The sequence below is a fragment of the Bidens hawaiensis genome, unplaced genomic scaffold, assembly GCF_021521415.1.
Source record: "Bidens hawaiensis isolate Kalapana, Puna unplaced genomic scaffold, B.hawaiensis_p1.1 tig00044970_1, whole genome shotgun sequence".
In the NCBI taxonomy this organism is placed as follows: domain Eukaryota; kingdom Viridiplantae; phylum Streptophyta; class Magnoliopsida; order Asterales; family Asteraceae; genus Bidens; species Bidens hawaiensis.
In genome coordinates, this window is record NW_027498003.1 from 126,231 (window position 1) to 154,207 (window position 27,977).

The 27,977-nt window shown below is 32.9% G+C and overlaps 5 protein-coding genes across 6 annotated transcripts; 4 read left to right on the forward strand and 1 right to left on the reverse strand.

Annotated features, from left to right (window-relative positions):
* The first annotated feature begins 2,706 nt into the window (after positions 1–2,706).
* Positions 2,707–4,029, forward strand: LOC143595391 (putative WRKY transcription factor 70). Its single transcript, XM_077074415.1, has 3 exons — positions 2,707–3,074; positions 3,335–3,439; positions 3,528–4,029. The coding sequence occupies exons 1-3, from the start codon at positions 2,725–2,727 to the stop codon at positions 4,027–4,029; spliced, it is 957 nt and encodes a 318-aa protein (XP_076930530.1). The 5' UTR covers positions 2,707–2,724.
* Positions 4,030–7,761: 3,732 nt separating this feature from the next.
* Positions 7,762–9,532, reverse strand: LOC143595394 (uncharacterized). The gene is made up of 2 exons (XM_077074416.1): positions 9,258–9,532; positions 7,762–8,485 (listed from the first exon to the last, which is right to left on the reverse strand). Exons 1-2 carry the CDS (start codon positions 9,429–9,431, stop codon positions 7,943–7,945), a joined length of 717 nt encoding a protein of 238 aa, XP_076930531.1. The 5' UTR covers positions 9,432–9,532; the 3' UTR covers positions 7,762–7,942.
* Positions 9,533–11,299: 1,767 nt separating this feature from the next.
* LOC143595398 (uncharacterized) lies at positions 11,300–16,860 on the forward strand. The gene is made up of 5 exons (XM_077074424.1): positions 11,300–11,418; positions 12,857–13,796; positions 14,563–14,658; positions 14,752–14,888; positions 16,322–16,860. The coding sequence occupies exons 2-5, from the start codon at positions 12,912–12,914 to the stop codon at positions 16,506–16,508; spliced, it is 1,305 nt and encodes a 434-aa protein (XP_076930539.1). The 5' UTR covers positions 11,300–11,418; positions 12,857–12,911; the 3' UTR covers positions 16,509–16,860.
* A 1,916-nt stretch (positions 16,861–18,776) lies between these two features.
* Positions 18,777–20,124, forward strand: LOC143595402 (DNA-directed RNA polymerases II and V subunit 8A-like). Of its 2 annotated transcripts, none has more exons than XM_077074428.1 (5): positions 18,777–18,889; positions 18,971–19,128; positions 19,219–19,313; positions 19,713–19,818; positions 19,940–20,124. In XM_077074428.1, the coding sequence occupies exons 1-5, from the start codon at positions 18,817–18,819 to the stop codon at positions 19,958–19,960; spliced, it is 453 nt and encodes a 150-aa protein (XP_076930543.1). In that variant the 5' UTR covers positions 18,777–18,816; the 3' UTR covers positions 19,961–20,124. The 2 variants fall into 2 exon arrangements, with proteins under 2 accessions (XP_076930543.1, XP_076930544.1); XM_077074429.1 differs by having other exon boundaries at positions 19,946–20,124.
* A 1,116-nt stretch (positions 20,125–21,240) lies between these two features.
* Positions 21,241–27,663, forward strand: LOC143595395 (vacuolar-sorting receptor 2-like). The gene is made up of 12 exons (XM_077074417.1): positions 21,241–21,677; positions 22,526–23,225; positions 23,477–23,579; positions 23,678–23,747; positions 23,963–24,046; positions 24,182–24,258; positions 24,751–24,832; positions 24,900–24,982; positions 25,089–25,155; positions 26,580–26,717; positions 26,936–27,045; positions 27,565–27,663. The coding sequence occupies exons 1-12, from the start codon at positions 21,389–21,391 to the stop codon at positions 27,661–27,663; spliced, it is 1,902 nt and encodes a 633-aa protein (XP_076930532.1). The 5' UTR covers positions 21,241–21,388.
* The last annotated feature ends 314 nt before the right edge of the window (positions 27,664–27,977 follow it).

Consider the following 27,977-nt stretch of genomic DNA (forward strand, 5'->3'; position numbering starts at 1 on the left):
CAAGCATACCATCTACTGTCCAGGGGAAACCTGTTGCTCGAAAGTCTGCGGTAAACCCGGTTGTGACTGATTCGAACTTTAGCCATTGCAGTCTCCAACCCAAGTTTTCACTTTCATTCCAGTGCCAGACTGTTAGTTGAGTTATAACTCATTGGTGTCTATTCTAATTGAGATCTGGATGAAAAAAAAAACTCAAAAATATACTATGAAGGCTAAATACGATGTATTACTTTCTTGAAATTTGTATAATATTAAGTATGCTTTCTTATTTGATTCATTTGAATTTTATATTGGAAGATGCGGATCTCATTTAATAGAATCAGTTCAATACATTCTTTTGTTGTATCTATGGGTGTTATGTTGGGTTTGTATAGATTTAAGTATGCTATATCTATTATATTTTCCTTTCGACTCTTCCAAATAATGAAAAGTTTGGATGAAAGAAACCAATGTCTTCATGATATTATAAATTATTTTAACAAATGAGCCGAGAAATGGACTATAACCTAAGCTCAATAAAAGACAGGACCGTCTTCGAGATTTTAAATACATCGGCCGAACCAAAATAAAAAAGCCCGTAGGCTATAATGAATTTTTTTTATTCGCTGCCGTACATGAATAAAACTTTTATCGACCGATTATTATAAGCAGAAAATATTCTAAGTATGTAATTATATCATAAACTATTACAAATAACCTTATTTTTAACACCAAAAAACATATATGTAATATGTATATAAAAAGTTTGTGCCCCCGCCGATGGTGCAACTCGTACACCCTACAAGTCTCCCCTGATAAAAGATAATAAACACATCATAATATCCTTCAGTTGATAATTTCAAAATATAAATTAACTATAGATTCATATATATGTAACTTCAACGAGGATGGATGTCACACCTCTAAATTCCGACATCCAATTTATTGGGATTACAGCTTACACTTTACACAGTTGTTTGATAGCCTTTTAATGACCATTAAAATGCTACATCATGAACCATTAAGAAATAGCATGGTCATTAAGAGACTACCAATCATAACAAAAGACTTTGCAAATAACGTTTTTACTGTGCATAAACTGTTATAGATTTTTAACTTTACAAATAACTTATAAATTATTTTTAAAAATAATAACTCTATCCACTATGATGGGATGTCTCATGCTTTTTTTTTATACCCGAAGATTCCTTATGACTCACCTGAAACACGTACCCATCGCCTAATTATACTTTAAAGCTTTAAAAATATATACTTCATGTATCAAACAACATACATGCCTTTCACAACAGTTTATATAAAGTTGTTTTATGTAGCAATTAGCAACTTAATCTATCACACACAACATAGCAAAAACAAAAAACATATTCATTCATTTTTAGGAAACTTAGAGGGTATTTGGCTGAGCTTATTTTGTTTTTTTGCTTTTTGCTTTTTGGAGGGGTAAAATGTCCAAAATACCCATTCAAAAAGCAAAAAAGCTTCAATTTTGTGCTTTTAGGTGTTTTTGGAGAGCCATTTTGGACATTTTCTTCCTCCAAAAAGCAAAAAGCAAAAAGAATAAGCTCAATGATGTCGCAGCCCTTAATGTCAATTATGGATCATGAATGCCATCAAATTAATACATAGTCGTTCAAAAGAATAAAACAAAAATAACATATAACTCACCTATAACACGTCTCATGCATATCATTATAGCCTCACACTTATAAAATCACATTCATGGTAACTTAGCAATGCAAGACTCAAATTACCACTTTAACCAGCCCTCAAATTAACTATATTAAACACCATAATACGGGTTAGTTTTCTTTCTAAAACTCGTTCATTAGTATCATAATTACCTAGCAGCTCCGTACCCTCATAAAATCATCATGCTTAGTTATATTTTGATTATGTTTGGATGTCTTTTAAATAGTTGTAGGACTGTTGTTAGTCATAGTACGTAGTCAATGGTAAAATCTTCAATTAGGGTTTAAATTTGTCCAAGAGATGTGAAATGTCATTCTAATTGAACTGTATGAATGAATCATCCTTTGATTGTTTCGTCGGTGATGAACTGATTCACCCAGGGGATTCTCACTTTGGTTAATCGTCTTCATCGAGACTTATTATGGCTTTATTGAGTTTCCTAGAATGTTTTAATTTTACCAGAAAAAGACTAAATGGCCCCTCATGTTAGGGGCATGTTGATGGAGTCAAACGGTTGGTTGCATTGTGTAATTGGGGGCTGTCTGATTGCAACGAGAATGAAAGATCATGAAGTGAAAAAAGTAAAATTGTTGTTGAACTGAAAACGCTTTTTTTGGCAAATCACGATAATGAAAACAACAATTTGTTCAGAATACTTTATGAATACCCCTATTTACTCATATTTCGGTTTTATTGAATACCCCTATTTACATTATTAATCTTTTGTTTGGTTTAATACTTTTAGTAAACGTCCAACTTGTTTGCCAATGGACTGTTTTGCCCCTCAACTCTAAGCATTTATAAAAGCACCAAATGGTTACTATGGTCATTTTTTTTCTTTTGCATTCGTCATATATGATTAAATCAGCACACGTCACTTCAATTTCTGTAAGAATTTCTTTGCAACTTGCTTGTTTAAAGAACGCTTTTTATTAAATTTTTGTTACGAAAATATGCATTACCTTACATTACCTTTTCCTATATTATTGATGGGTGTGCTAACTTGCAATTAGATCTCACAAAACCAAATATAGTATGGAGTCTTCCTCTTGGCCGGAAAGTTCACCAACCAATACTAGGATCAAAGCCATTCAAGAACTTACAAAATGTGGGATAATAACCAATAAGCTCCGAGAAATGCAGGGTTTGCCAAAAATAACAGTATCTGACCTCAAGTCAGATAACGGTGTGGTAGTACAAATCTTGGGGATGTTTGAGAACACCCTTTCGATCTTGAGCTCCCCCAAGCTTAATGAGACTTGTAATAATTCAACTAAAGATGTGAAATCTTCAAGCAGCGGGAACCCTCATAACTCAGCAGATTCCGGTGAAAGCATTAACACTATATCACCCAAAAAAACCAAAAGAGGATGTTACAAAAGAAGGTACGTTTTATTATACATAGTATTTTATCTAACTTAAATTTGTAATAATAATGTATATATGATGCCTGATTGATATTATTATATCTAAGTTGTATTATATATGAAATTGTTTCCCATATCTTATCTTTATTAGATCATACAAATAGCAATCATACACATATGCAAGTGACCCCCCCCCCCCCCTCTTTTATCCCATCCCCACTGCCCAAACACACCAATTCAATATAACAAAATTAATGACTTTTTGTGTGTGTATTCAGGAAAAATGTTTCAACGACTATAGAAATTACTTCGAATTTATTTGATGACGGGTATGCTTGGAGAAAGTACGGTCAAAAAACGATTCTGAACTCGAAACACCAGAGGTAATATTTGTGGAATCAAATTGAATACTTTAGCAAATACTATTTTAAAGTTATACTATTATAACTTTTGTTTTGCTATATTATCCAGGAACTATTATAGGTGCAGCCACAAATTTGAACAAGGGTGTCAAGCAACCAAACAGGTTCAAAAGATTGATGACGAGCCATCAAAGTATAGGATAACATTAAGCGGATTGCATACATGCAATAATTTACTAAGAGCTCCTCATATAATTGTGGAGGATTCAAGCCCTAAGGATAATTCGGTCTTTATTAATTTTGAAACAAAAAGATTTACGGAGAACCATAAAGTTGGCACTCGTTTCCAATCGGTGAAACATACATCTAAGGAGAGTGTTCCTTCTTTAAAACCTTTGAAACACGAACAAGTTTCTTCAGTTGAACATCATACCCCATGGGATCCCATCGAGGGACTCTCACATGTTTCATTTGAACCTATGTCTTTGATGTCACTTGGATTCGATTATGAGGATATGGTATTGCCAGGGATGTCTTCCTCTACATGTAGTACACATGACTATAAGATCGAAAGCTTTGACTACGGTGATTTGCTCTTTGATATGTGCTAGTTACTTTTTACGGCATCATGTAATATTTTCAACTTATTGATAGCTCGAAAATGTAATCTTTATTTATGAATAATTTGGTTAAGCTAAGTCTGCGGGTTATGATCCGATGTTCTATGTATATTTAAGTTTTAGTTAACAATTTTAATAATGGAGTTAATTTGGGTTCTATTTTTAATTTTTCTTTACCTTATTTAGCCATTTCTCTAAAATAAATACAAGGATAGCAATGTCCGTTTCGTGTAGTCATTTGTTGAAGACTCCAAGGCTAATCCCATTAATCTTTACGATATGTTCTTTGTGGCATAGGTTCTCATGACTAGATTATACGACGTTTCTTTTGTCTTTCTTTCCATGCTCATGTTGATGCTGACTAGATTGGTTGTTTAGATGATCGTCACTTCACCATAGACTATGTTTCTTGGTCCTAATCTCAAAGGTTAATTTTCAACAAAATAACATACAATTGATCGATCTAGCATCGAGGCTTAGTAAGATGTATTGGCTCTATGAATGTTTAGCTTTTCTAGGTTATATATGTTTGTTATTCAAGAATTGGACTTATCTATTCCAAATTCACTTGTTCTGTAGTGTGACAATATTGGTGTCACCTACCTTACCAATCTGGTGTTTCATCAACATACAAAAAAACCTTGAAAATTATTTACATTTTGTTCGAGTTATGGTTTTGTCACATACTCGTACGAGTTCATTATCTACCTACATATGTTGATGTTTTGACATAGAGGTTATCAGTCCACTCGGTTCTTTACTCTTTGTTTCAAGTTTCACGTTGCTTTGAATGTTTTGCCAGAAGCTCACCACTACGTAGTTGTTCCAACAGTCATGATATTATTTCAGTTATTCCGTATGTTAATTAGTTGTATATATTCGTTGTTACTTGTTACTTGTAATCGACACTATATGTTTTAATGTCCTCTCTATAACAAGACACTTAAAAATTTTACAAATGAAAATAGAAAGCCATGTTTGCTAAGCATCTTCTTTTGGTTTTAATGTTAGCTCGGTTCATATTCAATTATATTTTGATTTAATATTATTCCATTGATCGTGGTCCTTAATACCAAATTAGGTTCATTATTATTATCCTTTTTTTGGTAAGACACTTTCTCTTAATCTCAACTTGCCATTTAAAAATAGAACGCCAACTGTCTTTGTGTGTGTATTGTTGCAACTCTTTCACAAAAAGAAAAAAAAAACAATATTAAAATTATATTATAGTTGATAACTCCAAAAGATATTCTAAAAATACTAATTGTATTTTTAAAATCAACACGTTTCTATTTTCTTAATTTGCTTTTAATACATTTGGGTCTCTTGCCTCCGAAACTGTTGTGTTTTTGAAAATAGCTCAACGGGTCGTGAACATTAACTCATTAATGACGAAAAACCTTAAATTTGTTTTCAGTAGAATCGGTTTTGTAATTTAAAAAAGGATTGTGACACAACTTTACTTATTTTAATTGAATCATTGTTAAGTGTATTAGTGAGAATATATAATATGGTGATAAATTAGCTCATACCCTTATTTATCTCAGGTTCTTGTAATTTTATACTTTAATGCTTTATTCAATAATTATTTATTTTCTTGAATAATATAATTAACCAACATGTTACATTTTATCTTTGTAAGAACATACCCAGAAAACATATTCTATTAAATTATTATTCAAGCTTTAATCACTAAACTACATTTTCATGTATATTTATAAAGCTGTGTGCACATTTTTAAAGTATGTCTTTCTATAGTGAGTGAAGTATAGGTTATCAATAAAGTATGATAGCCGCCTATTTTAAAACTATTTTAACTTTATACTTATACTTATTTTAATAGTAACATTTTTATACCTATAGTCCTAATCATGTCATGTAATTTACTATTTTTAAGATCTGTTTTTTAAATATTAGGTAGCAACCAAAAATTTTTGGATTAAAAAGATTTATTTGAACCTATTTCTAGTTTTCTTTTATTAGATTGTTTTGATTCTTAAAAAAATATTATCAAACATGTTCTATCGTATATATTTTTAGTTTATGGTGGAATGTAGTACATGTAATCGTTCAAATTTAACATTGGTATTAGCAAATGGTACCGGGTATCAGGTTGAACCGGTATAGAAATGGGTACCGTTGATACCAACTATTAGATGTTTCAGAATCGATACATTACTAGTACGACATAGTTCATTACCGATACCAAACTGAACATTTTTTATACTTGTACCAAATTTTTAAAAAGTCAGAAAGTTCATGATCAGTACCGTATATACCGCGCTCATCCCTATTTCACATTATGTGAAAAGGCTTTTTTTTTCACCTCTTGACACCAACAAACGCGACCCGTAAAGCACTACCTCTCTCTCTTTAATAAATTTTAGGAAACAAAAAAATATTTTCGTTATTTTAAATGATAACCAGATAAAAAAGTATATTAAAAAAAGATGATGATGCAGACGAAGTATTTCTGTGTTTTTTTAATTTCAAAATTGTATAGATATTATTAAAGATAAATTTACTTTAAGGAATTAGGTTTCAAACTATTTATTTTAATACATAATTCATATTAATCAATAATCATGCAAATTCAAATATTATGTTATTTTTGTGTTAATTGAATAACATAACAGTCGATAGCTTAGTCTAATTGTAAATGTGTATGACCTTCAACTAAAAAAAGTATAAAATAAAAGAAACCAATCGTTTGAATTTTATTTATTTTGAAAAACATTAGCTCGATGAATAAAAACTTACTCGCTATTTAGCGCAAAATTTCTTAACGATAACCTTCTACTTAAAAAGAATAATTACTAAATAATAACCAAGTTTTATATTTATAATTGCATTTAGATTATTTAACTTTAATATTTGATTAGTGGATTTCAAGATGTTAGGCGTAGCCTAACTCACTTAGGCCCAAGTGATTATCAAATGGGCTACGGGCACGAGGCTTACAAACTTGGGCCTAAATAATTTTCTTAGGTGAGATTTAAGGGCGTTGAAACTTGAAGCTGCTCGTCGCTTAAACTCGTTCGCCGCTCGCTTGAAAAATGTTCATTTTCTTGCTCGATTGTTAATGAGCTGCTTTGCTCAGTTCGGTTTGTAAACGAGCCAAGCAATGAACAAAGGTCTGCTCGGTTCGGTTCGACTCGAATATTCTTTATTTATTTTGGTATATAATTGTATATGAACACATATTATATAGACAACACACATAAATAATATACGTATACAATTTTTTAAACCCTTTTAAATTTTTTCATATTCCGTTAGTTTTATAGTTTCATTAGTTCAATTTAAATTTTCAGAATACTAAAAATTTATTTACATATTAATTATATATCACATAAAACTTTTTTTCTCCTAAAAATTTACAACATATTACATGTTTTTCTAAAGACTACTAATTTGTTTACAAAATATATATTATTTACAACCTTCAAACTTGTTTCTTATTAAATTTTTTAGAGTAAAAAAGAATTAAATAATGCTCGAAAATCGCTCGATGTTCGATCGGAAAATGGTCTGACTGGAAAACCAGTTGAAGATGGAAACCTCTTCAACTGAGTAAACATAGTTGTTGGTAATCTCACGATGTCACTCTCCTGTCATCGGTTATCTCTTGATTAAATCCATCGGTAACCCATCATAAACTCATTATGCACTCAATGTATTCCTAAAAATTATCACTGATGGATTACCAACGAACCCTATTCACTAGGGTATTTCCAACGTATACGTTCACCAGTGAAAATGGTCTCTTTTATACATGGATGTTGTGATGGATTTTATAACTAATGATCAAAGACAATATATAAGATTTGCACAATATGTAACAAAATGAACAAAATAATGCTTACAAGTTCATTTTTGTTAAAAGACTCCACTTACTAGTACTTTAGTAGCATTTAACAACATTAACAAAATCAAGCATATAAAGACCCCAAACTAACATCACCGAAGCGATAAAGAACACCACAGGGCTTAACAACCAAAACAACAACGGGAGCGTGATGCAAAGCATCCTGTTCCCAAAAACCGCTAGAATAAACCCTCTTTCCAAAATATCCCTAGTGTATTTACGTGACGAGGCAGGTGACCACGCTGGTGCTGGTGATGGTGATGATACATCTTCGGCATCGGGTTCAGCTCCCAAACCATAAATCAAGTAGTTTGCATCAATCAAAGTTGCAATGGCCATAGAGCTCCATAGGAAGCTAGTTAACAAGAAGAGAAAGGTTGAGCCATATTTTAGGAAAAGGATTTTAGTGGTGTGTAACCCAAAGAATGGGTTGGTGAATAGATCTTTTCCACTATATGTGTTGTTTATCAAAGCAGCCAATGCAACTGTTATAATTGATGTGACCATAGCTGCTAGTATAGAGCTCATCAATGTGTTTCTCAAACTTTGGACTGCTAAGTTACCTTTGTTATCGTCTCCCTGATCAAGAAACACATAAAAAAGTCATGACTAGTTAGGGTTTTGATTAGGATCGTAAATGAATTGAGCGGACATGAATGGATTGAGAGTTTGAGACTTGCTTAAGTTCGTTCATTAACTTTATTCAACAAATGTACATATTTTCTTGTTCGTGTTCGTTCTTTCAGAAAGTGAGTAAGTTCACGTTTGCTTATATTGTAAGCGAAGAAATGAAGACCAACAAGAACAAACATACATAAACGGGTAGTAACTAAAAAAAGTTAACAAATATATCCAAATTAAATTTTAAATATCATCAATAAAAACTTTGAAGTATGCAACTAAATAGACCGGATAGGGTTATGGTTATAAAATAGGTTGGACTCATCTTTGAATAAATATAAATGAATTAATATGTAGTTAAAAGGACATAAACTAATATAAATGAACAAACATAAACGAACGTTGAAGAATTCAAATGAAATAACATATCATATGTTCATAAACTTTTACTTTATTTATTTATTTATTTTTTATCATGACAGTTCGTTTATTATTCAAGGTGAACGATTCAACCAAACGTTAAGTTTGTTTACGGAACTATTTTTCAATATCATCTTATTCAACTTCAACTTTTTGTTTGTTTTTTGTTGTTGTTGATTTAACAAAACTCATATAGTCATATGGCCATATTCAAGTCTAAAATCTTCTTGATTTTAACAAATAAATACAAAATTATTAAAAACACTCTCAAAATTACGGTTTCAAGCCACAAAGCGTAATTAACCGATACCTGTTTCATGCCTTTTAGCCAATGTTTTCGCTTGATTGATTCAACGCCGATGGTGGTGCAAGATGGCTTTGTCTTAAACTTGTACCAAAGATAAGCATGGTAACCAAATGTAACAAAGAAGCTAAAAGGGACCAAAATGGTGTCCATATAATGAAGAAGTGTCATCTTCTCCATTTGATATTCAACAAAAAGATTGATGGAATTGAACTGATTTTATGATTGCACTTCCCCAATTTATGGAAAATGAATTGGATTCACAATATTATCTTTTTAAAGTTAGTGGAGATATTGTCATCAAAAGTAAGAATAAAGGAAAGACTTATTTCAGTAAAATACTTCTTTCATCCTTTTATGTATTATTATTATTTTTTTAAACGACGATGACCATTCAAGATGTTTTTTTCGGTAATTATGATCTATTGATACGTATCACATGTCTACACACGACATTAACGTTTACCAAAAGTTACAAACAAATTTTTCACTTTGTTTCTCCTTAAAAACACGTTTAATGCGACATTTACCGGATATTACGAATGACATATATATTTTTTTGTCTTTTTTTTTTAAAAAAAATCTATTGTTTATTATATATAATAATTGATGAAACACATTTTTATAGTTGTCTATCTTTTATACATGCTTATACATGTGACAATTTAAAAACATGTGTAAAGCAATTACATGTACATTTGAAACAAGATAGGTTAAATGTCATGAAATCATTACAATTACAATATCATTATTGTTACTTATGTATTGTGAAACTTTCTTTATTTTGGATATTATTATTATTATTATTATTATATAACTAATCTTGTGATTACCAACGTTAGTTTAGTTACTAACATAAAATAATTAACTAATAAGCTCTTATATATAAGTCGTACTTCCCATTAAAATTCGTCACACGACGAACTTGAGCCTCTAAACACTCACGAGTTGATAACACATAACTAAAATTCGATAGAAACGGAGCTTGAGTTTGAACTTTCTTGCACTATAGAAGTCCAAACTTGAAATCCGAACTCAAACTTAATTGGGTTTAAACACATCTCGACTCATTACGTGCTATTTTCGTGTATTAATTTATGTATTTTTTTTTTCATTTATGCTCCTTGATATTATAATTAAAACACATATAATATAGATTGTTTTAGTAGTGCTCTTGCTTTTGTAACATTAGGTGCATGGCCGAATGGCCAAAGAGATGGATATTGGGACATGATTCATACTAGCTTTTCTTTAGTAGGATTCCCACTCATTTAGGTATCCTTACCAAATGGAATATATTATAAAACATGTTGAATCAGTTCTTAAAACTCGAATTTTCCTATATTTGCACAACAGATACATTATTTCAATTAAATTAGTTTTTCATTCTAATTTCTATGACGTAATTTGTCACAAAAAATAATCATTTGTTACTAACTTACTATGCTGTCTATGCATCCACTACAAAATCTGCCACTTTTAGGCCCAACTTCATTAATCAGGCCCAAATTCTTTTGGTTTTTGTCCAACTCCTTTTATTCATCCAAATTTTAAGCCAAAATATCAAAACCAAAATGAACATAAACCAAAAACACGAAAAAAACCCCGAACCGAACCGAACCTAATACCAAAACCGAAAAAAAGTAATTATTTTTAACCAATATTTTTTATTCGCCTCAAAATTTTAAACCTCAAAATATCAAAATCGAACCAAAAATTAACAAAAAACCGAAAAACCAAAACCGAACGGAGTCTAAACCAAATATCAAAAACCGAAAAATCTTAAACTAAACGGTTTCCAAAAACCATTTCCGTTTCCGCAACCCGACTTCGTATCGGAACTCGGAAGTCCGAAACCGAGCTCTAGAGTATTCGTTACACACAAACACGTCGTCTAGATTCACACACACAGAGAAATGAGAGACTACAATGGCGATCGATTATTACTGTACCTAGGTTTTATATTATTATTATTATTATTATTCAGCTTCTCAATTGCACCGATCAAAGCTTCGATTCACGAGTACCACCGCGAGTTATTCACGCCGCAGTTGAACGCCTACCTCTTTCACGGCGGAAGCGAAGGCTTATTCGCATCTAAACGTCACGAAGATCATGATCTCAACAACACCGATATTAAACCTCTCGCCGGCAAATCCTTCATTAGGTTTTTTTACACTTATTATTATTATTATTAGCATTATTATTAGCATTATTGTTATTATTAGCATTATTATTATTATTAGCATTATTATCATTATTATTATTATTATTATTATTATTATTATTATTATTATTATTGTTATTAAGGTGATGGAAATTGAAGGTTGACTGAGTGATTGAATATGTGAGAAGAGTGTATTGAATTGATAGGGATGTTATTAATGATTTTTAGGCCTATAAATGAACCGAATGGACATGAGTGAGGCGTGTTCGTGAATCGTGATCGTTCTTTTTTGTTCTTTTGAAAGCTAAACGAACAGTTCATGAACGAATAAACTTAAACCGACATAATTGAACAAATATTTGACCAAACATAAACAGCATAAGTTAAAATAACGGAAGTTGAATGGTTAGGTGACTAACGTAAGTTAGGGATGTTATTAATCACTTTTAAGATAACGGCTAACGGAATTTGAATGGATAAGTGAGCAACTGAATCTGTGAGAACACTGAATCACTGTATTGAATTGATAAGGATCTTATTAATCACTTTTAGGCCTGTAAACAAACCGAATGAACGTTCGTGTTTGTTTTTGAAAAACATAAACGAACAGTTCACGAACACAGACGCACATGAAGAAATAAATTTAAAAGGACATAATTGAACAAACGTAAACAAACAAACATAAAAGGACGTTCACCAACACTATTGAACAAAAAAACACGTGTTCATGTCCGTTCGTGTAATTAAATGAACAAAAGAATTTGCTCGTGTTCGTTCGTTTATTGGATAAACGTATATAAACAAACGTCTCACCTAACAGTTCATGAACGTTCGGTTCGTTTACAAGTCTGAGTTCATTTTCTTTATTGTATAGTTCATTTAGCTTCTTGAGGTAGCCTGAAATATATGTTATTTAACTGTGGAGAATCTTTTTATAAATGAGTTATATGGACTTCTTATATTAATGTTTTAATCATTAATGTATATTATACACTTTATACTCTTGACTTCTTACTGTAACAGTGCTTGTTTTAACTAGTTTTCTATAATTGATCTCTTAATGCCCTGACCAGAGACCGAATCAAGTCAAGTCAGGCTGAGCTGCACACATTTTTTTGTTTTGTTTATTAATAGAAAATGATTAATGCATTGGCTATGATTAAAATAACAATATGAATATTGACTAGTAAATACAATAATAGTCAAAATCTTAGAATAAAACTATTAGGAGGTTTTAGACATTATAAGTAGACTTTCAAGTTGTATCATAACTCCAATAAAATGTTTCTAAATATATCAGTCAGACTTAAATCTGATTCAGTCTTATATTCCCTTCTTTTGCATTTGTTCACTGTGCTGAAATATGTATTCCTATACTGAAATCTGCTGATATTTAAATTGAGTAAAAGATTTAAAAGCTTTTATCTTGGCATTTCAGATTTGAAAGTGTAACCTTCAAAAGGACAGCTGAATCAGCCAAAATTCAAAATGAGATGCAGAGTAGAACCGGATTAGTTGAAGCAATTATATTCGAGGTAAAAGATACCGAACGAATCGGTGGCAATTTTCTGAAAAACAATTCCAATGTGTTATGTTGCAACCCAAGGCTTTCAGCAGACAGATCCTGCACAGTAGGCGAAGTTATTATCCAAAAAGACGGAAATAACCCTGAATGGCCGAAACGCATTCAAACCTTCTTTGAAGGAAATAATCAAGAAGTTAAAATGACTCCTCAATCGGTTGAGATAGATAAAACCGGTATGTATTATCTTTATTTTATGTATTGTGATCCACAACTCAAAGGTACAACAATAACCGGAAAAACCGTTTGGCGAAATCCCGACGGGTATTTACCCGGGAAAATGGTTCCGTTGATGACGTTTTATGGGTTCATGTCGTTAGCTTATCTTATTCTCGGGCTTGGTTGGTTTTTAAGATTTGTGCAATTTTGGAAAGATATAATGCAATTGCATTATCATATCTCGGCTGTAATGGCTCTTTGGATGTGTGAAATGGCGTTTTGGTACTTTGATTATTCAAATCTTAGTGTGACCGGCAGTCGGCCCGTGGGTATTACTTTATGCGCGGTTACAATTAGTGCTGTTAAAAAGACGCTTTCTCGGTTATTGTTGTTGGTGGTGGCAATGGGATACGGTGTGGTGAGGCCCACGCTAGGTGGTGTGACCTCGAAAGTGTTGATACTCGGTTTTGCTTATTTTGTTGCTTCTGAGTCGCTTGAGGTTGTTGAACATTTGGGGAATATTAATGATTTTTCTGGAAGGACAAAATTGTACTTTGTGTTGCCGGTTGCGTTTTTGGATGCTTGGTTTATTTTGTGGATATTTTCGTCTTTATCCAAGACGCTGGAGAAGCTTCAGGTAATGTTTTCTTCCTAATGAATTCGTTTTAAAAAAATAATCTTTTTTTTGTATGGTTCGAAACCTTGTTGGGTTGACCCGCTGTAGGCGAATCGAAGTGAACTGTGCAGTGGGAAGTTCGTTTACAAATCCACAAACAAACATCTACACGTGTCTTAATCGTTCATTTATGTTTTTGTGAACGTTCACTTATGTTTATTCATTTAAATTCATTAATATATTCATTTAAATGTTTTACCCATTACTATTTTTAGTTTTAAAAATGTTTTTTGGCCAAACACGTTCACATTTACTTTTTAATTGGTTTTTGTTAAGTTATATTCTTTTTTCTATGTTAAGTTATGCTTATTCCTTTACATTCTTGAACCGTTCTCTTATACTGTTAACGAAAGAACATAAACTAACAGGGCCATACACATCTTTTAAACAAACGAACATGACCAAGAAAACCGCATTCGTTTAATTGCCCGTGTTTGATTGTTCGGATAAAGTTAAACGAATGAACATGAAAATGCTTCCTTCGTGCTCGTTCGGTTCTTTTACAGGCCTACGTGAAACACTTTATGTTTTTTTTTAAATTTAGATATAAGTGATATATGGTTAGTTTATTCAGTTACAGTTGGATATTGTTTTATATAATGTGATTTAGGAGGCCGTATGCATAAAAAAACACTTCTATTATTTCAGTAATAATGTGAATTTATGTTCAATCTCTTACATAATTGGCATTTAAAATCCGTGTGTTAAATATGATATTTATTATTAGATGAGGAGAAGCATTGCAAAACTGGAGGTTTATAGAAAGTTCACAAACGCACTTGCTCTTTTTGTGCTTATTTCTATTGCTTGGATTGGTTATGAGGTATGAGGTACCATTTATGTCTTTTTAAGATATAATTGTTTATTTATTATTTCTTCTAATTGTTATTTTTTAATTCAACAATGAATGTTACAGTTATACTTTAATGCAACCGACCCAATAAGCGAGCTATGGCGTATTTCCTGGATTATCCCTGCTGTCTGGTCACTGCTTGCTTTCTTTCTTTTGGTAGTTATATGTGTTCTTTGGGCTCCTTCCCGCAATCCCACTAGGTAATCTTTTTATTTGTTGATAATTAAAATTTTGTACAAAAAGCAGCTTGGGCTAACCCAAACCGTACAAAATTTATCTGTTTTGAACTGACCCCTTTATCCAACCCATTCTATATTCCCATTTTGCCCCCTCTATTTCTTATTTATGTTTCCTTTTAGATTGTATAAAACTCTTTCTTTCGTAATTGCTGAAGGGTATTTTCTGCAATTTTCATTTTGACAACTTTTTACCGTCATTTTGTTTTCCCATTGTCATAATAACACAAAACAAGTCATGTTGATATGGGTTCACAAGATTCTTTAACTTCATTCTTGGAGGGTATTCTATTAAATTTACTGGACAAAATAGAAAGTGGCTGGTTTTGCCCATTTACTTGTATCCTTGGTTGATTCATGTTATGCTTCATTCAAAAGTCAGAACAAGTCAAATGGTTTGAAAGCCGCAAAAAATACAGTTTTTAAAGGGAAAAGACTTTGTTATTGTAATAAGTATAGTTTTTTTTAATCATATTTAATGTTTTATTCATCTATAAAACATGGACAGAAGCAGTGTTTTCAAGTAGGGTTGTAAACGAACCGAGCCTTAGCTCGTCTAGGCTTGAGCTTGGCTTGTTTCAAGCTCTTTTTTCAAAGCTTGAGCTCGGCTGGTGCGTAGTTTTCAAAGCTGGAGCTTAGCTTGTCTGTATATATAAATTTATAAGTTTTAATATATTTTAATTATAATTTATATAAATAATATATGTGTGAACCCTCGGGTGGGCAAAAGTAAAATTGCACTAATTTTGACGTTATTTTACTAATTTTGTGAAAATAACGTTAAAAGTGATGGAAGGTTAATCAGGCATCATGTGGTGGCGTTGATAGCCGAAAGACAAGGGTACATGCACCAATCAGCCGGCGTCCCGATGATTGAGTGCTATGTGCCTTATGTAATATGTCCAAGGCTTGATGCAAAACTACTATCGAGCCGGGGGTCTCACCGGAAGCAGCCTCTCTATCCCCATGGGGTAGAGGTAAGGCTGTCTACATCTTACCCTCCTCAGACCCTACCATAGTTTTGCTATTGGTGGGATATACTGAGTACGATGATGATGATGATAAATAATATAGCATATTATTTAGTTTTTTTTTATCATATTTTTATATATAATATTAGCTTTCATAAATATATATATTTTAGATAAAATATATGTAAAAACCGGGCTCGTTTAGGCTTGCTAGCCAGCTCAAACTTGATAAGTGAAGCTCAGTATTGGGCTCGTTTTTTTAAACAAGCTTTTGTTTTTATGCTCAAGCTTGTTTAATCTCGGCTCAGTTTGAGCTTTTAGCGAGCCGATATCAAGTAGTTTATACCCATTTTCCTACTCGGGTTTGCAATAGTGTTTAGTTTTGTAGAGTTTTAAGGAATAACATGTTTGTCGTGTGGATTCTAGATACGCGTATGCAGGGGATACAGGAGATGACTATGACGAGGAGGCGATATCACTTACAACAGGAGTGAAAGTGGACGGCGGTGAAGCTGGAACCACAGTGATGGAAAGGAAGGAAAAGAAAGGGTTGGGGTCAACTGATCATCTTATCGGGCTAACTGAGGTTCTTGCAGAAGACAAACGAGAATGAACAATGAACAAACGTTGTTGTTTTATGTCATGTGTCGTGTATGTATTAAAGGGTTACTAACTGGTTTGAATATACCATGGAGTTGTAAGATGTGGAATGATGATAGAAATTAGAAAGCACACTAGTAGTTGACTCTTTTTTCTTCTTTTTTTTGCATGTGTAGAACGCGATAAAAAATGTCTAAGCCGAATCAAAGCGGTTGGTTTGAGATTTATATGGTTCGATTGTGGGTGTTGGATGGCTTGATTGACCCGACCTAGCTAACCAACTCAACGTCTCAGTCGGTTTTGGTTACCCATAATATTTGTATAAGATAAATTTGAATCTTACCGTAACCGTCTCTTAATGTTAACTAGCTTGAAACTGTGTGTTATTATATACATCAAATTGGCCCAAGTGGGAATTCGTAAACCCTGTGAGGTTCAAACCCGAGATTAAAGCCTTGATTCGTCCCTGTTGTCCTTCGAATCAGTCCAAGTGGGAATCATACCCGTGTTTTCACTAAGGTAAGGGAGGACATGACATGCCTCTTACCTTCTCAGGAGGACGTTAACGCCGGGCCCTCCACTTGGTTTAACAGATATTAAAATTTATATTATGATAGTAGTTAGGCCTAGAGGTGCACAAAAAACCCGAACTCGTAACCGGACCTAAAAAACCCAAAACCAAGTTTGTTTATACCCGGGGTTTTAATACTCAGAACACGTACCCGACCATACCCGTAGGGTAAGAATGGAGTATGCATTTCGGTACCAAAACCCGTACCCGAACCGGACCCGATTTGTACCCGGTAATACCCGAAACCCGGAACCGGGTTTTTTATACCCAGGGTTTTAATATCCGAACATGTACCTGACCCTATCCGTAGGGTACGAATAGGGTATGCATTTCGGTACCAAAACCCGTACCCGAAACGGACCCGATTTGTACCCGGTAATACCCGAAACCGGAACCACCCGGAACCGGGTTTTTTAAATACCAGATCTTTACCCGAAAAATATATGAAAATTACCCGAAAAATATCCCTAAAAATCCAATTTATACTCAAAAAATATCCGGAAAAATGCCCCAAAAAACCCGAAAATACGGTTTTTCAATATATGAAAATAAGGTATTCAAATACCCGACCCAAACCCGATGCATACAGTATGGTTTTTAGAGACAAAACCCGGACCCTACCTGACTTGGGTATTGTTAATACCTGATTTTCTAATACCGAACCCGGTTTCATACCCGGAACCGGTGTTTGAAAAACCCGATTTGTGCGCCTTTAGTTAGGCCCAGGTGGGATGATGTCTGTCATCCATTAGTATTGGGTCCATTTGAAGTTACCGACCCGATAACCCGATTTAGAATAATATAAACCCTAACAGACCATCCAGTAGTCCAGTTCTTTCTGCTCATCCAATAATCACCTGTAAGTTCCATCAATCTAATTATGTTTTCCGTCATCATCGTTAAGAACCTGTTAGTTATTATTGACTGTGTTGAATGAGTCAGGCTTAATTTTGATCAATTCAATTCAATTAGGGGTAAGCATATGCCATATATAGCTGAATGCCTAGTGATCGGTTTGGTTAATTTGGTTAGTTTGTCGGTTTTCGATTCGGTTATTTCACTCCACTGAAGAAACCGAAAACCGAAACCAAAGGTAGCTGGAATCAGTTCTGTTAATTTGTTGGTTTTTGGTTCGGTTTTGTTCACTCCAGTTAATAACCAAACCAAAACCAAAGCTAGGCTAAAACTTTTTCTTAGAAGCTGGATTTATATGAATATACTACGCAGTAGTCGATATCGCCTATCGGTCCCTTGGTAAAATACCGGTCAAATATCTTTCAGAATAGACCGATATCAGTGTTTTAAGTTTTAATTATCAGTTTTTAGTGTTTCAAGTCTTAATAATCAGTTCCTACTTGTTACGATTGTTAGTGTTTTGCAAGTTGTAAAAGGTTAATTTGTTAATGGTAGGAGGAGAGTTTACTGAATTGTTACTCTTAAATGGCTATATATATATATATATACACGAATTTTGCATGATGTTAAAATTACTGATATCTCACTGCGATAACCAATATCTCAAATATCGGTCATTGACCGCTATCGATATTTTTCCGCATTAACTGCTTACTTGCTTAGTGAACCCGATGGTGTAAAAAAAACCGATAACCAATTTTCTGTTACTTTGGTTTTGTGTTGATTTCGGTCAACGGTTTGGTTTGGTTATTTCTCTCACCCCTGTGCAATATCATAATAAGTTTGAATTAGTAAGTTTCTTGTTACATAGGTGAATTTGATTCGTGTCTGAAAGATGGTTGAAACTCTGTTTGAAGACATATTTAGAGTTGATCAGCTCGATCCCGATGGCAAGAAATTTGACAAAGGTTAAGTCTTTGTTTTTATTACATATTATTTATCTTTGTTTTGATCTTATTGAAAAGTATTTAAAATGTTTATGTTTGTAGTTAATCGCATTGAAGCAAGGAGCGATCAATTCGATATGTACATGCAGCTGGATGTGAATACGGAGGTTTATCCTATGCATGTTGGTGACAAGTTTATGATGGTTTTAACTACTACTTTAAACTTAGACGGAACTCCCGACAGTGGATTTTTTACTCCGGTAATTTGTTTTCAACACATTTTTTTTAAATATAACTTCACCAATAATTTAGCCCAAGGTTTTTTTATGGAATTCTGTTTCTATTTCCAGGGTGGCAGAAAGTCTCTTGCTGACAAATTTGATTATTTGATGCATGGAAAGTTGTACAGGATATCCGAGGAAGGCTCGGGAGCCAATGTTAAAGCGTATGTCTGATTCTTATAGTATCTATGTGCTTTTTGTCGTATAAATTATATATGTATATATATGAATTAATCCACACATATCGTATATATTTGGACTAAAGGCGTAGAAAACAATTTAGGCCCTTGATCAGATCAGTTTAATGGTAACGATTAAGTTAGTGACGGTTTTGTAATAAATTGGTATATAGTCCCCTGCTGACCTATATAATTGAATACTAGTTCTACCAAACATTTGACATTTTTAGTGTTATAAAAAGGTATATATGATGTCATGTAATTTAAAAGATGTATATCAGTTTTTGAAACTGTATAAGTTTTATATGTAATTAATCCGATTATGAGATTATCCAATGAAATATGGTCAAGACGGCTTATGTCTTACTTGCACGTGTTTTTCAGGGACCTTTATGTTTCATTCGGCGGTTTATTGATGTTGTTGAGGGGTGACCCCTCAATTGCAGCTAAATTTGAGCTTGATCAGAGGTTGTTCATTCTTATGAGGAAGGTAATAAAAAAGACTTTGTTTTGTTTTTTGTAATTTTACTTATGTCGCCCGGCCCGTTTTGCTGCATTTTGTTGTTTGAGCTCATAAGATTTTTCTGTCTTTTTTTTTTTTTTATTATTAGTTGCAGGTGGACAAGGCTTAGTTCAACATGTCTGAATCTGTGTGTTCTAAAGCAGGCTGATGCTCAGTTATGACTAATGAGATTATATTAATATCAATCAGATGTAAAATATGTTGACAACTATAAGTTGCTCATACATGATGTGTACTTTTGAGCTATGATTTACTCATTATGGTATGCATTGGTGACACATTGTATTTCAGGACTTGCTTGCAATTTATTTTGTTTTGACAAGATTCCTCTTGTATTGTGGAAAAGTTAATCACGCACACCGGACCGTTCAAGAGGGGCATAGCCTCCAAGTGATTAATTACACTAAAATTAATAACCTTCTTTTGTGAATTGTTGTTTGTGTATTGATCAGATAATTCTGATTAGGGATGTTGATTTTTATCACGATACAAAATTATTAGGTTTGCGCCATATAACCCGTTTAGTAAGTGGCCTGTGTTCCGGTTGAACTTTCTAACTCATTTTTACAACACACCAATCAATGGGTTAAGTGATCAAGTTAATTATAGTTGATGTTTTTGACACAAATACAAATACGGGTTGTGTTTGGTTGAACAATTCAACTCGCCAGTCAAACTAACACGATTGATAACGTTATTTCTAATTGATAACTTTTAAGATCAATGAATGTTATTAAAATTTTCATTTTCTTTATATATATATATATATATATATATATATATAGGATGAGTTTCATTACAGAACTGTTAAATTATTTAAGAACTTGAAGGAACCATTGAAACCTAACGTTTTTTATAAAAGTATTTGTATGTCAATGTTATTTGAGTGTAGTTTCATTATTTTGTATATCAATATATATTATTACAATTCTGAAAATTAGTTTTTATACATATCTATGTTTTATTTTACACCTATGTAAATTTGGTAGTACATAAATTTTACACGTATGTAAACTTGTGATTAAGATATGTAATCAAAATTTTTTATATAAAATATGATAAAATTACTCTTAAATAATGTTAGTATATAAAAAAATTAAAAAAATGTTTGATTGTTTAGAGTTCCTAACAGTTCTTAAATTTTTTGGAGTTTTTAAATGATACCAACCATATATATATATATATGTATGTAATTATTTTATAAATATTCATGAATATTAAAACATTAGGTGTCATGAAGATCCTATTTTTATCCAAGTAAACCTATATTTAGAAACTGTCCATCAAACAAAGACTTGATCAAATTATGCCTGTAAACTTCGCTATGATTTACACTTGTATTTTAGTCACAAACAACACATTTCCACACCTTTGCATTTTTCTCTTCTTTTGTTCATCTTATTATTCTCAACTGAAATCCATGCCAAATTTATAAAAAAAAAAATCATCTTTTAAAGATTTCAACCCAAATTCGTTCATCTTATTCTCAACACGAAAACCATTGTTCGGTTTCTTATGAAACTGAAATAAAAGTACCATGAAACTAGAGTTGGCAATATGTGTTTTGTTGTTGATGTGTGGATCAACATTGGGAAGATTTGTGGTTGAGAAGAATAATTTGAGGGTGACATCACCACAAAATTTAAAAGATACATATGAATGTGCAATTGGTAATTTTGGTGTTCCTCAATATGGAGGTACATTAGCTGGTGCTGTTGTCTATCCTAAGTTTAATCAAAAGGCATGCAATAGCTTCTCGGATCATGTTACTTTCAATTTCAAATCCGGTGCTGGTCTTCCGGTTTTCCTTCTTGTTGATCGTGGCGGTAAATTTTGATTCGAATCCCTCTTTCAAATATGTTGTTGTGATATCGAATCATCTATTATAAACTCATGCATTCATTGCTTGTTGCGCATTTGGTTGACAAAAAAAATCTAGAAAACGAGATAATATATATGAATATTATTATATTAACCAATATAGTCCACTTTGCTCATAAAAAACTTACGACTTTGTTTTTGGTTATCTGGGTGGGGACTTATAGGAGGACACACGTCCTAGAACTTATCTCACCGAAACACTTAACCGTGAACAAGTTGGTTAAGTTTGAGCTCGGCTTGTTTGGCTTAATAGGGGTTGAGAAAAGTTTTTTCCAAGTTCAAGCTTGACTCGTCTATTATCATTTAATTAATTATTTAGATAAATTACTTGTATACAAATGATATGTGTATACAAATAAAATATTATATAGTTATTTTTGTAATATCCATAATATAGATATAAATAGATTTTAAAGTAAAAAAACATACAAATAACCAGAGTAATTAATATTGTTATGCTTGTTTTTGTTTTTGAAATCGAGTTTTAATCGTCACGCTACTCCATTTATTGTAGTGTAATTATTATTACACTATAACTTCGTTGAGCTCTGTATATAAAGCTTGGCATTAGACTCGTTTATTAGTACATTTTACTTTTTAATTTGTTCGATTTTAGTTTCTAACGAGTCGATCTCGAACAATGAGCTACCCTCATGGTTTACACCTCTTTCCATAGCCAAAACACACACAAAAAAATTGCAAATAGTTTCCTTGTAAAAAAAATATATATTCTATTAAAAAAAATAATTTATCATCAGTTCAAGTTAAATGTACACAAATTTGTTTTTGGCAGATTGTTATTTTACATTAAAGGCATGGAATGCACAGAAAGCTGGAGCAGCTGCAGTTCTTGTAGCCGATGACCGGCCCGAGCCCTTAATCACCATGGACACACCCGAAGAAGGCCATGCCCGAGCCGATTACTTACAAAACATATCCATCCCATCAGCTCTCATAAGCCAGTCACTTGGTGAAGCCATTAAAAAAGCCTTAAGCAAACCAGACATGGTAAAAGTAAATCTTGACTGGAGAGAAGCTCTCCCACACCCTGATGACCGAGTCGAATACGAGTTCTGGACAAACAGCAATGACGAGTGCGGCCCCAAATGCGACAGCCAAAAACAGTTTCTTAAAGATTTTAAAGGGGTGGCTCAAATATTGGAAAAAAAAGGTTACACTCAGTTTACACCACATTATATTACTTGGTATTGTCCTGAGGCTTTTATCTTGAGTAAACAATGTAAGTCTCAGTGTATTAATAATGGGAGATATTGCGCTCCGGACCCGGATGAGGATTTTGGCCGCGGGTATGATGGGAAAGATGTTGTCGTGCAAAATTTGCGGCAAGCGTGTTTTTTTAAAGTTGCTAATGAATCGGGAAAGCCGTGGCTTTGGTGGGATTTTGTGACGGATTTTGCGATTCGATGTCCGATGAGAGATGAGAAGTATACTAAAGAGTGTGCTGAAGATGTGATTGCATCACTTGGTGAGGTTTTAAAACATTTAATGACTGATTAAATGTACAAATAACTAGAGTAATTAATTATTATTACACTGTAACTTTTGAACTAGAGTAATTATTATTACACTGTATTATTTTTTATAACATAATTATTCTCGTTCAAAACTTTAATTACTCTAGTTATTTATATGTTTAGTATGTTAATTTTATTTGTATCGGATCTCATCCTTATAATAATGTGATTAGTGACTGTTTAAGTTCTTATGTCACTAAATACTTGTGGCTATCTTTCTCAGGTGTTGATGTGAAGAAAATACGAGAATGCGTGGGCGATACAGAAGCAGATGTGGAAAACCAAGTGCTCAAAGCCGAGCAGAACGCGCAGGTTTATTGATCAATTTAGAAGAATTTACGATATAATTAAAATACTCGACTAGTTTTGGAATCAAGAGGTTTAAAGAGGTTAAGTTTGTGACTTCACAGATAGGTAAAGGCCCCCGCGGAGATGTCACTATATTGCCAACACTCATCATAAACAACAGACAATTTCGCGGTATGAAACATTAACAAGAATTAAGATTCAAATATAGCTCGATCGCCACATAAACCCGTAGAAATGTTTACTCCACACATCCTAACTTGTAACAATATTTATACAATTATACCCATTTCTCTTTGATCTTAAGTAAATCCAACTAAAATAATATGACACTAAGATCACCAACAACATATAGACATTTGATATCCATATAAATGTAACTTGACCAGGTAAGCTCGATAAAGGAACGGTTTTAAAGGCCATTTGTTCAGGATTTGAGGAGACAACAGAGCCAGTCATTTGTTTAAGAGACGGTCAGTTCTTCTTTAGACATGTTACTTATTAACTTGTATAATTTCTCCTATTTTATCATAACTTAAACTTCAAATATTACATGAAGTCACATGTACACTTAATTGAATCGAGTTATCTATTTATGATGCTTCTAGGAATTGAAACAAATGAGTGTATGGAAAACAACGGTGGATGTTGGATCGACAAAGCTTCAAACATCACAGCCTGCAGGGTACGAAGAGCTTTTTCTCATGATCTTTATTGGTTTGTTTTCACTACTAGAAAAAGAGATGTTTATCTACAACTGAATTCGTAGGAAATTTGTTAGAAAATCCAGTTTCTAACAATTTTCCAACAAAAACTTATGTTGGAAAAACACATGCTTGAAAATCGTTTTCAACCGTTTACCAACAACTTTTCTTACAAAATACGACTTTTCTACAAAAACTATTTTGACTTAACATATTGCTTACTAGATAATATTGTAGCAAAGTTGGAGCTTATTTTTTTGTTGGAAATTTGTTGGAACTACTTGTCGTAGGAGATTTTGTAGGAATTTTTTGTGAGAAAATGACTTATTTTCTAGTAGTGTTTGGAATTTTGTAGCATAACACCAAAAAAATAAAATAAAAAAATTAGGGTGGACGGCTGCCACCCAGGGATACACCTAGGTCCGCCTGGTTTCACATAATATTGTTTTCTATGATTTGGTTGGTTTGTGTAGGATACTTTTAGGGGAAGAGTGTGCCAATGTCCAATTGTTCAAGGCGTAAAGTTTTTTGGCGACGGTTATAAACACTGTGAAGGTAATTTGTATACCGCATCATCTTTTGTCAATGTGGTTTTACCGATCAATGCCATATTTTGTTGCAGCTTCGGGAGCTTTACGTTGTTGGCTTAACAATGGAGGCTGTTGGAAAGATAGCCAACAGGGTAGAACGTATTCGGCTTGTATCGTTAGTGCTCAATCTCTATGAATCATTATACATACACGTCTTATTTTGTTATGACATATTTTGATGTCCCGTTACGTTTTATTTCATGTTTCAAATTTTCATTCAGGATAATCATTCCAAGGGTTGCAAATGTCCACCAGGATTCAAGGGAGATGGAGTTAAAAACTGTGAAGGTACCATATGTATAGATAAATAGTACAAAATTAAAATAACACACACACACACACACATATATATAGGAGGGTTAATGTACAATAATAGGTTATCGTACATTAGGTACGCGAGACCCTGCACCACTAGATCCTAATTGCAATTAAAACTACGTGGTGGCATAATTGTAATTAAATCAAAAAAATACTTCTCGCACAACAGATCGTCATTTGCTGCAAGCCTTCAACCATAATCAAATCATCCACAAAACTAAAGCATAATCAAAATCGATAAACCCATTATCGCTATAGTTTAATAATCTTCAAATTGATCAAAAATTGTTGATTTAATCAATAGAATTGATGTGTAGGAGGCTTTAGAATTATCAATCGATTATGAAATTGCATAATAATACACTTATAGAGCTATGATTAGGGTTCATGTTTAAACGTTCTGCACAAAAACTTTAAACGTTCTGGACTTTTTGTACAGAACTTCTAATTTTTTTGTCTAGAACTTCTAAAGTAAAAAGTTTAGACCAAAATGAAAAAAAAGTTTAAACGTTCTGACCAAAAATGAACAAAAAGTTTAAACGTTCAACTAATACGTTTTGATCAAAACTACAAATTTAAACGTTCTGACCAAAACGAACACCTTTAAACGTTCAAGTTTAGATGTTTTGTACCTAAACTTTAGAAGTTCTAACAAAAGGTTTAGGAGTTCTATACCAAAACTTTAGAAGTTCTATACAAAAAACTTTAGAAGTTCTGTACCAAAGCTTTAAAGTTCTAACAAAAGGTTTAGAAGTTCAATCTAAATTCCACCCTTAAAATGTTCTAAGGTTAAACCTTTAAACGTTAAGGAAAAAAACTTTAAACGTTCAAGCCAAATTCTCATCATTAAACGTTCAGACTTAAACCTTTAAACGTTCAGTTAAAACCCATCACTCAAAACTCAAAATTGATCAATTGAAGCTTCAAATTGATGATTAATTTGATCAATTTCAAAGTTCAATTGATCAATTAGTTTAGCAATTTCAATTTCAATCGGTCAATTTGATCAACTGACCTGTGAACAACTCGTGACGGAGGAAAATGGTGTTCACGACGGTAACATCGATGGTCGCGACGGTGAATGCAATCGTTGGACGGTGACAAATTGATGAACGGTGATAGTGAAGGCGGACGGAATCGATGGGAGCAGTGTATATAGTTGATGAAATTTACAATATTGCCATCGCGTGATTTTGAAATCAACAGTGTAGGAACTCGCGTACGTAATGTACGATTAGGGATTATTGTATTGGATCTTTTATCTATCTATCTATCTATCTATCTATCTATCTATCTATATATAACCTATGTATGTTGAACACATTATTAAAGTTAGGATGTCCTAATATGTCAAACACATTAACAAAGTTATGTCCTTACTATGTACATACTAGACATTGATGAATGCGAAGAGAAGACGGCTTGTCAGTGTCCCGAGTGCAAATGCAAGAATACGTGGGGTAGTTACGAGTGTCAGTGTGGTGCCGTTGGTGGCGATTTGCTATATATTAGAGAACACGACACATGTATAAGTGAGTGTTCTTGTTTCCTATTACTCTCTTCTTTTAGAAACAACCACTTTGTTTTGAGTCTCTTTTGTATCAAATCTTGTACTCTCTAAAAACTACAAAGAAGTAGCATACATGATCTAACTAGACTATAAATGTTTTTGTTTGGAGCATTTGAGTATTATTGACTTATAGTGCTTCTATGAATTCAGCTGATGAATACTATGCTTGTTGAAAAACAGGTAAATTTGATGCTAGGCAGGAAGTTGGATGGGGCTTTGTATGGATCATCGTTCTCGGTTTGGCAGTTGCCGGAGGCATAGCGTATGCGTTCTACAAATACAGAATTCGGGTATGCATTTTCTTTAGTAACCTCTTTTATGCTTCCTTCTCCTTACATATAGAATGTGAAATAATCAATGTCACTACCACACATGAGTTTGTAACAATATTTTTTTTGTCTAAAATAGTACAAAGTCATAGCTAGGTATGTAAAAATATAAATTATCATTTACACTTGTAAAACATGTGAATTAATTGAAATAATTCACATATATATCAACTGAAATAATTGCAAATGCAGTTGCTAGTTTTATAAAAAAAGGTAAAATACAAACTAATCTGGCCGCAACTATTGCTACCGAATCTGTTTAGTGGTTTTAAAGATAAAAGAACAAAATAAACTCAATCTGGCCAGACAAAACGGTTGCAAATTTAGCCACCGATATGTTAGGGTCACAAATATGGTCTAAAAGTGATTTCCCACGGGTCGCAAAAGGGTAATTGAGACCGTTTTGACGACCACAAATGTTGTTTCCTAGTAATATTCACTTGTACATGTTCAACTTACTTCTTAGAATATTTTGTGTAGACATACATGGATTCTGAGATCAGAGCCATCATGGCACAATACATGCCACTGGACAATCAAGCTGAAGTTGCAGCTCAAGGGCCAAACAGGAACGTCTAATCGAAAACAACCGCAACAATTTAGAAAAAAAAAACATCTTTACAAAAGCTGTCATCTTGATCCAAACCAACATTTATCTGGTTAAAGATGCATACTATACACATATATTCGGGTTACAAACTCTGGATGTAGAGAATTTTCGCAGATCTACATGTCGTTCGTGCCAATTGTCTCCTATTTAAATATTAAACATTTGAGTTTAAAAAAAGTTTACTTTAAATATTTGAGTTTTTTAAGCCGATCTAGAATCTTTCGTGAGTCAAACTCGCGTTTGATACATACGAAAACACATTGAGCTGAGCTCAAACTTTGTC

What these genes read in the sequence shown, in the direction of transcription:
- LOC143595391 (XM_077074415.1), top strand. Translation starts at nt 2,725, where the DNA reads ATGGAGTCTTCCTCTTGGCCGGAAAGTTCACCAACCAATACTAGGATC. An exon ending in AGAGGATGTTACAAAAGAAG is followed by an intron (nt 3,075 to 3,334) that starts GTACGTTTTATT and finishes GTGTGTATTCAG; the next exon opens with GAAAAATGTTTCAACGACTA. An exon ending in CTGAACTCGAAACACCAGAG is followed by an intron (nt 3,440 to 3,527) that starts GTAATATTTGTG and finishes TATATTATCCAG; the next exon opens with GAACTATTATAGGTGCAGCC.
- LOC143595394 (XM_077074416.1), bottom strand. Translation starts at nt 9,431, where the DNA reads ATGGAGAAGATGACACTTCTTCATTATATGGACACCATTTTGGTCCCT. An exon ending in GGCTAAAAGGCATGAAACAG is followed by an intron (nt 8,486 to 9,257) that starts GTATCGGTTAAT and finishes TTTCTTGATCAG; the next exon opens with GGAGACGATAACAAAGGTAA.
- LOC143595398 (XM_077074424.1), top strand. Translation starts at nt 12,912, where the DNA reads ATGCAGAGTAGAACCGGATTAGTTGAAGCAATTATATTCGAGGTAAAA. An exon ending in AGACGCTGGAGAAGCTTCAG is followed by an intron (nt 13,797 to 14,562) that starts GTAATGTTTTCT and finishes ATTTATTATTAG; the next exon opens with ATGAGGAGAAGCATTGCAAA. An exon ending in TTGCTTGGATTGGTTATGAG is followed by an intron (nt 14,659 to 14,751) that starts GTATGAGGTACC and finishes TGAATGTTACAG; the next exon opens with TTATACTTTAATGCAACCGA.
- LOC143595402 (XM_077074428.1), top strand. Translation starts at nt 18,817, where the DNA reads ATGGTTGAAACTCTGTTTGAAGACATATTTAGAGTTGATCAGCTCGAT. An exon ending in ACAGTGGATTTTTTACTCCG is followed by an intron (nt 19,129 to 19,218) that starts GTAATTTGTTTT and finishes TTCTATTTCCAG; the next exon opens with GGTGGCAGAAAGTCTCTTGC. An exon ending in TGTTCATTCTTATGAGGAAG is followed by an intron (nt 19,819 to 19,939) that starts GTAATAAAAAAG and finishes TTTTATTATTAG; the next exon opens with TTGCAGGTGGACAAGGCTTA.
- LOC143595395 (XM_077074417.1), top strand. Translation starts at nt 21,389, where the DNA reads ATGAAACTAGAGTTGGCAATATGTGTTTTGTTGTTGATGTGTGGATCA. An exon ending in CCTTCTTGTTGATCGTGGCG is followed by an intron (nt 21,678 to 22,525) that starts GTAAATTTTGAT and finishes TGTTTTTGGCAG; the next exon opens with ATTGTTATTTTACATTAAAG. An exon ending in TCTACAAATACAGAATTCGG is followed by an intron (nt 27,046 to 27,564) that starts GTATGCATTTTC and finishes TATTTTGTGTAG; the next exon opens with ACATACATGGATTCTGAGAT.